Source organism: Vombatus ursinus, unplaced genomic scaffold, assembly GCF_900497805.2.
Source record: "Vombatus ursinus unplaced genomic scaffold, bare-nosed wombat genome assembly UNPS02000580.1, whole genome shotgun sequence".
Lineage (NCBI taxonomy): Eukaryota > Metazoa > Chordata > Mammalia > Diprotodontia > Vombatidae > Vombatus > Vombatus ursinus.
The window spans coordinates 447,229-456,921 of NW_020940358.1; the positions used below are offsets into that span (position 1 = coordinate 447,229).

At 43.2% G+C, this 9,693-nt stretch overlaps 1 protein-coding gene across 1 annotated transcript; it reads right to left on the reverse strand.

The window, feature by feature from the left end:
* Positions 1 to 2,087: 2,087 nt before the first annotated feature.
* EDF1 (endothelial differentiation related factor 1) lies at positions 2,088 to 8,797 on the reverse strand. Its single transcript, XM_027853127.1, has 5 exons — positions 8,604 to 8,797; positions 5,825 to 5,876; positions 5,178 to 5,338; positions 3,786 to 3,879; positions 2,088 to 2,660 (listed from the first exon to the last, which is right to left on the reverse strand). Exons 1-5 carry the CDS (start codon positions 8,679 to 8,681, stop codon positions 2,599 to 2,601), a joined length of 447 nt encoding a protein of 148 aa, XP_027708928.1. The 5' UTR covers positions 8,682 to 8,797; the 3' UTR covers positions 2,088 to 2,598.
* Between the last annotated feature and the right edge of the window lie 896 nt (positions 8,798 to 9,693).

Below are 9,693 nucleotides of genomic sequence, written 5' to 3' on the forward strand. Positions count from 1 at the left end.
TCTTTTTAAGAGGGGTGCAGAGAAGCTGCAAAAATTACATGGAAGTAGAAGAGGAAGAGGAAGAAAAAAGCTCAGACTAAGATATAGACTCAATTTAGAAAGGCAAAAATTCAGCTTAGGGAAAATAAGGGAGGGGGCAGCTAGATGTCGAAGTAGACAGAGCACCAGCCCTGGATTCAGAAGACTTGAGTTCAACTCTGGCCTCAGACACTTGACACTTACTAGCTGCATGACCCTGGGCAAGTCACTTCACCCCATTGCCTCGAAAAAGAGAAAAAAAAGATTGAAGGGAAAATAAGGTTGAGGGGCAATACCCTGTCTTCAAAGGCCTTGAGGAGTCTTTCCAGCAGAAGCCTTCATCAGCTTCCTTCCTATTCACAGCAAATAGAGCTATAGTACATGAAGACCCTGAGAGGAACCATCTACACACACCAAGAGAAAGAAAAAATCCCCAGAACATCTTTTTGGGACTTCTATTCAGTAAGAGGGAGGAAAAAGCCAGTAAGAGGCCATAGATATGAGTAGGGGTTAAAACATCCTCTGGGACGCTCCCTGCCATGCAATGCCAGTCCAGCTAAACTTACCAATGTTTCAGGACGTCCCAGGCACTTTGGTCTTAGAACAACACTAAAGGACAATCCCAAAACAATGACCCTTTCTAATTGGGTTGTTAGAACAACAATTTGGTTTTGACGTCTGTTGCTGAACCACATTTCACATCCTTGGTATTTGTCCTTAATCCTAAACATATTCAACCTTGTTTGGGGAGGGGTACAATGACTGCAACAATATCATAAAATTGGCTTTAACACTTTATGCAACCTAACTCCTTATTACTTTGCACTAGATGTATAGAAAAACTAAAATCCATCCAGCTAGATTGAGGTTTCAAGTTTCTTTTCAAATATATAAGCATCTCTGCTTTCCAGGTCTGAGATTTATGGATAGAGCCAAAAGAAGTGACTATTACTTGTAGAGGCTTGAAGAAAAATTTTATTCCTACTCCATTTACAACATGCAATATACATATGAATAAATTCACCTTGAAGGGGGGGAATAGTTGTTCTCATACAGTAAGTTGTAATACCTCTTGCCAGATATTTATCTGAGCAGAAAAGTTTTCAAGATGAAAACAAGTTATGTCGTTGGCAAGTGTTGAAACATATCACCTTAAAACTTACCAGGGATGGGGAACCTAAGGCCTCAAGGCCACATGTGTCCTTGAAGCCTCAGGTTCCCCACCCCTGAGTCTTAAGTCACTCTGAACAAGTCATGGTATATGAATATAATGAAATACTATTGTGCTATAAGGAATGACGAGCAGATGGGTTTCAGAAAAACCTGGAAAGACTTACATGAACTGATGCTCAGCGAAGTGAGCAGAACCAGCAGAACATTGTACACAGTAATAGCAACATTATGTGATAATCAACTAAGATAGACATAGCTCTTCTTAGCAACATAATGATCCAAGACAATTCCAAAAGACTCATGATGGAAAATGCTATCCACATCCAAAGAAAGAACCATGGAGTCTGAATGCAAATCGAAACATACTATTTTCACTTTTTTTGGTTGTTTGGTTTTCTTTTTGGTGACTTTTCCCTTTTGTTCTGTTTCTTCTTTCACAACATGACTATTGTGGAAATATATTTACATGATTGCACATGTATAACCTTGCTTGCAGTCTTGGGGAAGGGGTTGGGAGGGAGAAAAAATATGGAATTCAAAATCTTAGAAAAAACGAACATTGAAAACTATCTTTACATGTAATTGGAAAAAATACCAAAAAAATTTTAAATAAAAAAATAAAACTTAGGCCATTACATTTTCTATAGAGCCAAGGGCCAAACAAGAAGCACTCCAACTACACTAATTACACAGAAGGTCAAGTTGAGACAGTTCTGCTGCAAAAAAGAGCTGCTGCCTCTCAGTCTAAGCACAGGCCAGACCTTACTGAAAACACACTTAAGGAACGGGGGTGTTTTGTTAGGAGAAGGTCTGAATCTATTTTCACACTCTAGTAGCAGATTCTGAGAAGGGCCCGGCTTCTGCAAACTAAAAAGTAACTCTTTGCCACAAACAAGAAGGGTAACAAACTTTTATTAGTTTCTCTTGAAAATGCAGGCTAGGGAGAACAGAGGTCACTTAAGTTGGTGACACATTTGCACTCTTTGCAAAACAGGGATGGAGATCCCTGGTTGCCAAACAGATATAACCTCCTCCACACTAACCCTCCCCTTAAAACACATTAATTTAAATTGATCCCATTTCAACATATGCCCCAATGCCTCAAAAAGTTGTAACTGCTTCTAGAGAGAGAAACATTTTCTGACAAAATTAAGAGGATTGTTAGTTCTGGCTCCTCAATCTTCAGAAAAGGAAAGGGGAAAAAAAAGGCAGGAGAATCATTTAATTTGCAAGGTTTTGTTTTTTGTTTTTGTTACAGCAGGTATAGATTTGGAAGGTTCCTCCCCCAAACAAGTCTGATACCCCTGTGTTCAGCTTGGCAATGTGAAGAGACACATTGGTTCTGGTGGTGAAAGAGAACCCACCAGATGGGATCAGTCTGAACGAACTGATTTCGAGGCTTTGTGTTCATTTCCCCTTTGGTCCTGTCTCTAGCGGCTTTCCAATGTCCTTCCCACGAAGCTTGAGACCTAGAATGAGAAAAGTCAGTCTACTGACCTCCCCCTACCCTCTGCTTAGGCAGCTCTCAGATAAAACAAATGGTAAAGTAGCTTGGCAAGTCATTTTCAGAAGTCAGACTTCCAAAACAACCATTGGCCGTAGCCCATTTATCAAAGTCACAGCCCTTCCTACAAGTATTCTCACTTCACTCTCCTGGTTCCCTGCCTTGCTAGACTAATACATCCTAGCATGATGTACATGCTCACTTCCCCTTCAAAATACAAGAAAACAACAGGAGATTGTACTTTTCATCTCACCTGCTGCCTGGTCATTTGGTCAGTCTAAAGTAGTCTAGGCACTCCTTACTGGGAACTCGGCTGATTATTCCATGGCCAGTTTAAAAGGTCCATGGTCACTTATAATCTTAAGGAGAATTTGAACACTAACAACCTAATTCATCAGAGTTGAGGGAACGTCTCTTGAAGAAGAACTGAAAGAAAATATTCTGGCTTCTTTTTCACCACCACTCAAAAAGATGGTGGCAGGAAAGTGGGATGAAGACGCTTCTATCGTGGGTAGCTATGAAATGAAAATAGCAACATATGGGGCCACCAACATCAGAGCTCAGTGGGGAAGAAAGCAATCCTGGTTTAACTATCAGGGAACCTTTGATCCAGAGGCCTCTGCAAATAGCTTATGGACCACAGTATGGAGAACAATGGGTCTTAGAATGAGTTATCTTTTCCCTTAGCTCTTAATGAAAGGACTTTGATTTGGGGGATAATATTGGGAAAAAAGTTTTAAGAGAGAAATCTCAAAGGGAAGAAAACTGAAAGGTACTACTCTCTCATATGACTTATCTTGAGGCAAGTTTTCTCTCATTCCCAAAAGTCTCTCAAACTTTACCCCAAGCCGGCGTAAAGGCCAATTATGTTCATTTCCAAATAATTTCTAAATGAAGTTCTTAGTAACACTGAGATATTATCACCACTTCTAATCACAGAGAAAAAAACTCAGCTATCTTTCCCCTTCCACCCCCCATTAACTTTACTTTTCCCTGTGGCTAGGTTGTTAAGGATGTCTCTAATAAAATACAAAACTCTCTAAGCTTAAGTGTCATACTATAGCAGTCCAAGCTAAATAAAGATACTCACCAATGGCTCTTTCGATCTTGCCCAAGACCTGGTTATTAGGAATGGCCCGTCCACACTCATAGTCAGCAATAACTTGGGGCTTTTCGTTGATTTTCTAAAGAGAAGATGTGCTTTAAACACATCAGTTCAGTACAGGAAATTCTCAGAAAGAAACAAGCCAACACATACTACAAATTCCTTCATGTTCTTCAAAGGACATATGAGTTGACAGATGGTTCACTACATTCAGGGAGCTACTGTAAATTTTGGATCACACATCTAACAGCTGAAAGGGACCTCAAAGGCTATCTAGTTTAAATTCCTCATTTTAAAAATAAGGAAATGGAGACCCAGGGAGGTTAAGCCACCTGCCCAATATCAAGTAGGTAAACCTCCAAGGTGGGATTTTAACCTAGGTTTTCTGGCTCCAGTCAGAGCTAGAGTTCTTTCCACTGTACTACAATGTCTCTGGTGCCACAGAAGTCTATAAGATCAAAGGGCCCAAGACACTGGAAATAGAAGAACTCTAATTGAAGCAGTACATGCAATAACACCAACATCATGGGATTCTTGGCACTGAGATATGCAACAAACAATGAGTGTCTACTATGGGTAAGGCACCATGATATGTAAGGCAGATACAAAGAACGTAACAAAACTAATTCTACCTTCAGCGTGCTGAAACTCTATCATAGGGATACAATATAATCACAGACCAATAAAAGATGATTTGAAAGAGAGCACACTAACAAGAAAGAGGTAAAAGAATCAGGGAATACTTCAAGAAGGTAGCACATGAACTCAATCTTACAGGAAGATGAGGATTGTGGAAGGCAGAGAAAAGGAGGTAGTGTGTACTAGGCACACGGGACAGCTGAGGCAAACACACAAGGGAAGGAGACAGCATGCTGAATTTGGGAGAATAACTATTGGTTTGATTTGGTTAAAACAGAACTCATGAAGGAAAGTAAAATGAACTAAGCTGGAAAGCTATGTTCTAATCAGGTTGTGGAAGGCCTTAAAAGCAAGTGTGAAAGAGTTTGTGTTTGATCACAGAGACAACATGGTTAGAAGGTTTGAGTTGGGGAGTGACATGCTAAGACCTATAACCTGGGAAGATTATTTTGGCCACTGTGTAGTGGATGGAGTGAAAAGAGAACCTAGAAGTATGGAGACCAATTAGAAAGAAGCATGTAACATGCTTTATGAGATAAAGTCATGAAGCAGCAAAATGAAGTTTTAACTGGATTAGATGTTGCATCTTGATTTCAGGAAGTCTCAATTCAATTAGCAAAAACACACTGACTTCTCTACTGTGTATTCAGTGTGCTCAACAAACACTTAACTACCAACATAGCTATTCTTCTACAAACTCTAATCACTTAGATAAAGCTGTATCTACTAAGTACTTACTGTGGCCAGATCCTTCTGTGTCAGTCCCTTGCTCTGCCGGCCCTGCTGGATCACTTTGCCCACTTCTAGAGTGACCCTGTCATGGTGAAGTTCCTCAGTCTCTCGGTCCAGCTTGGCTGTGTTCTTTGTGATGGAGTGCTGTTTGTTTTGGCCAGCAGCCCCTACATACAAAACAAGAGAGAAGGTAAAAAAGACCGAAACATAGCACAAGAAAAACCTTTTCAAAATGGTAAATCAGATTTTACAGTTTCCCAGCTGCTAATATTAATGTTTTCTACAACTGTGAAACTAGAGTATCAGAAGATTCTTTCTAGGGCACCAAGGTGGGCAAAAGGTGAGAGACTCTCTTGACCATAATCTAACCAAAGCTGCCTCTGCAAGTTGCTCTGATATGAACACACTATTATTTCCTGTATCTCCAGAAAATACAACCACGTAGGCACATCAGAAATTCAGCTGCCAAGTCTTAGTCTGTCTAAAGATTAGATAGCTCTTTTACCATGAATTAGTAATATTAACCTTTCACCTGAAGTTCCCAAAAGGCAGTACTTAAGAGGCACAGGCGCGCGCACGCCATACACACACACACACACACACACACAAAATCCCTAATATATAGCTTCCTTTTGGGACTTAAAAGCACCTACATTTCTTGGAAGTCTCCACATCTTCTCCTCTTCTCTGAGCTGCTAAGATGGCCTATAAAAATCAGAAGATATTTTTGGGTCAGAATTAGGTCTTGCAGCATCTGGCACATATTCATTTAAGCTACCACTAGGCAATTTGCCCTTTCCTAATGACTACTGATTTTTAGAAAAAGACACATAATAATGGTATTTGGTTAAATAGCCAAAGCTGCTGATATGAAAATCTTTCATGAGCATGTACTTTGGCAGTTCACAATAAACTGCTACCAGATGAAAAGAGAAATTGCTTTTTAGGAGAAGGGAGAGGAGTAGAAGGGGACCTTGTGAAAACAGCAGTAGATTTCTCAGTGACCTTCAGTCAAGTGACATTGAAGTTTTCTTAGAAAATGAAACAGCTTTCAGACAATGCTCTGATTGTAGTTTTACTTGATATATTTAACTTGTTCTCCCTCTAAAAAACATCCACTAATATTCAAAAGAACAAGGTGAATTCTTCCTGAAGAAATAATGATTGGTAGATTTTAATCTTAAGTCCTTCTTGAGACCTCTGGACATTGTGATAAGTTATTTCTGGTAAAACTCAAAGTTGCTTAAATGAAAAAGCTTAGCACGTGTATTCTGGTTAACTCTTCTGATGGCTATTTATAATCTGGATATTTTTTCCTTTATAATAAAATCAATTTAGTAGTCACTAGAACAAAATTCAAATCAACACAGGGCAACCCAAGCCTAAACAATATCAGACATTCACAGCTAGTCATAGACACAAAAAAGTTTTCTTGAAACTTTTAGTTTCTAGGACACAAAACATGAGTTAAAAATTATATACTCTCCCTTTTGACATCTTTAATATGCCAGCCTCCCAATTAAATTCAGTAAGCAAATTATTATATCCCCAGTTTACTACCAAAAAGAAGAAAAAGTCCCTGCCCTCAAAGAGCTTACTTGTACTAGGAGGAAAATACATCCACAGGAATGAATCAAAGTAATTTGGGGTGGGGAGGGATCAGCAAAGGGTCTGAGGTGAGATGACAACTGAGCTGAGAGTCAAAGGGAGCTAGGGATTATAAGAAATAGAGTTAAGGAGATAAGAGCATTCAAGGCATGGGGGAACAATCTGTACAAAAGGCAGAGACAAGAGACAGACTATGGAAATACAAGTTGATGATTGTTTAGAAGTTCTATAAGACTGCTAATCTTTCCTTCCTATACTTGCACAGCAAGAAAAATTTAATCAGTGAGTTTTCTTTATACTAGTCCACAATCCAGCAACAGAAAGATGTTGGGCTTTCTTAATTAAGGAGGATTTTGAACATTAAGGAGTTAAAAGTGGAGATTCACATTGTAAAGCACTGATGAGAATCCTCCTTAATGAGTGGGTGAGCTTTTCTAATTCCTCAACCCGGGTCAAAGGATCACAGGCAGGAAAACTGTGCCAAACATTATATTACATGGTTGAGTGATAAATGGGGCTAATAGCAGCTTCTCTAACTTTTAACACTGAATTTCCCCCATTAGCCAACCTTTGCCGAGGGCATCTATGAGGAACAGTGCTTTCCTTCCAACACACACCCCAAACAACTTATGATGAAATAGGGATAAAGCTCTCTTCAAATCCCTAATTTCAATATGGGGCTAACCCCAAATTCTCAAAAGCTATATCAACACTGTGCAAGTTCTCTCAGACACTACTAAACTGGAAAGGCTTTGTGAGCCATTAGCAATCTGTATGTTTGCCATTCAAACACCGGCCTAGTTAAGTTCAGAAAGGCTCATTAGTAAAAGGGATGGCCACAATAACTCATTAAACCATCGAGCAAAGCATAAAACTATCTTTTACTGGGTACTTTCTTCAAAATCGTTCTGTGAGAGGGATGGCAAGTATTATCCCCATTTTATAGAGGGGGAAATTGAGGAATAAGGAGCCTTTGATCACAAGCCTATGATCACAGGACTACCAAGCAGCCAGGGTTGCTGTATTTGAGGGTAGAGAAGCCACCTCCACAGATGAAATCACAGGCACCTGAAGACAATTTCATGAACGAAAAACAGAAAACACACTACCCTTTATGCAACAAAGAGACCCCCTGGTGCGCCTGGAGAGGTTCCTACCCCCTACTAGGCTGATGGTATCTATCTCTCTAAGGCCCAGCAGAGGGCCCTGCGGCCAGGAGCCATCTGGCACAAGTTTTCGGAATGGCCTCGAACTTGGGCTCATAGTTTTGGTGTTGGAAGGGGCCATCCTGTGCAATCCCTTCATTTCACAGATGTGGAAACTGAGGCCTGAGTAGGTTAAGTGACATGCCCCAGGCATGAGCCCCGGATAACTCCAATAGAAACCCCGAGGTCTCTCTTTCCAGGGCCCTGGGCAGCGTGATGCCAACGGAGAGGCTGCCATCATCTCCTGTCCCCTGGGCCCTCCTCGGCCCCGGGGCTCCGGGGCACAGGGGGGCCCGGGCTGGCGGCCCTCAGCCTCGCCTCGTCCTGCCCTTCTAGGCCGTCGGCTCCCAAGCTCCAGGGCTGGGCCGGCATCGGTCTCTTCTCCGCCCCAGCCCCCGCGTGGCGGGGCCGCGGCCCTGGAGCGCTGTCCAACCCGGACGAGGCGTTGGGCCCGGTGACTCAGCAGCGGCTGCAGCCGGGGCCTCGGCCCGATGGCGTCGGGCCCCGCGAGCCCCGGCCGTGCGGGGAGCCCGCTGCGGCAGGAGGCCGGGAAGGCGGCGCGGCCTGGCAAGCCCCGGGCTCTAGTGAGGACGCGGCGGGGGCGGCCGGCGGGCCGTACCTGCTTGGACTTGGCCTGAGCCGCCGTGGGGCCCTTCTTGCGCAGCACCGTCACCGTGTCCCAGTCGCTCTCGGCCATGGCGGGGGTGTGAGGGGGCAGTCTCCGCTCTCGGAGAAGCCGGACTCGGGGAGCAACGCAACGCAACGCTCCGCCTGCCTCGATCGCTCGCTACTCTCCTCGCTCACCCGGCGCCCTACGCCTGCGCGGTCAAAGAAACCACACCACGCCCTCTCGGACCGCGAGCCGCACCTTTCGGCCCCGATTGGCCAATAACAGGAGAAGGAGGCCGTTGTTTCCTCAAGGAAGTGGGGACAATCTGTGTCGGGGCTAGCAGGAGGAAATGCCGGGGCTGGAGGGGAGGTGGGGGTAGGGTATCGCGCTTGCCGAAACTACCTGTTCCAACATGCAATTCGGCGCATTACAGGTTTAGCGAAACTCAATGGCTGCAGAGCAGACTACAAAGACCAGGATGCATTATGACTTTTTAACTCCGTTTCCCACCGCTAAAGATGGGGGACGTTGAACAAGAAGCTTGCTGGGGATTGTAGTCTTGGGCAGGTGCTCTGCTTTGCCCTCTTGAGTTTCACTGCCCTGTGATTTTCTTCCACCTGCCTCTTATCTTTTACGCGAACTCACTACAGAGACAGGAAAAACTTGGTGTCTGGGCTACAGAAGCCTGGGAAAAGGATCCAGAAGTTGTGACCGTGCCTTGGGCTCAGATCACACCTCCGCCTTGTCCCTACTTGCTCTTGTACCTCCCACATAAGCTGCCTGGCACAGACTCCAGGGGAACCAGATCAGAAGTGAAGAGGAGCGGGAGACCCGGCTGTGACACAATGCAATCCATTTGTATGGCCCGAGAGCTCAGCAGAGGAAGGCCAAATCTACTTGGTCATATATTCAAAGGGCACCGGCTTTAGAGCTATTTAGGGCCTTAAGACACCATTTGACCAAGTCTCTCCTTTTAAAAAAAAATTACTCTTTATTAGCTTATTTTTTAAAATTATTTTATTTTGATTTATCAACAATCACTTCCATATGCTTTTGAGTTTAAAATTTTTCTCCCCCTTCGTCCCTACCACGCTCCCCA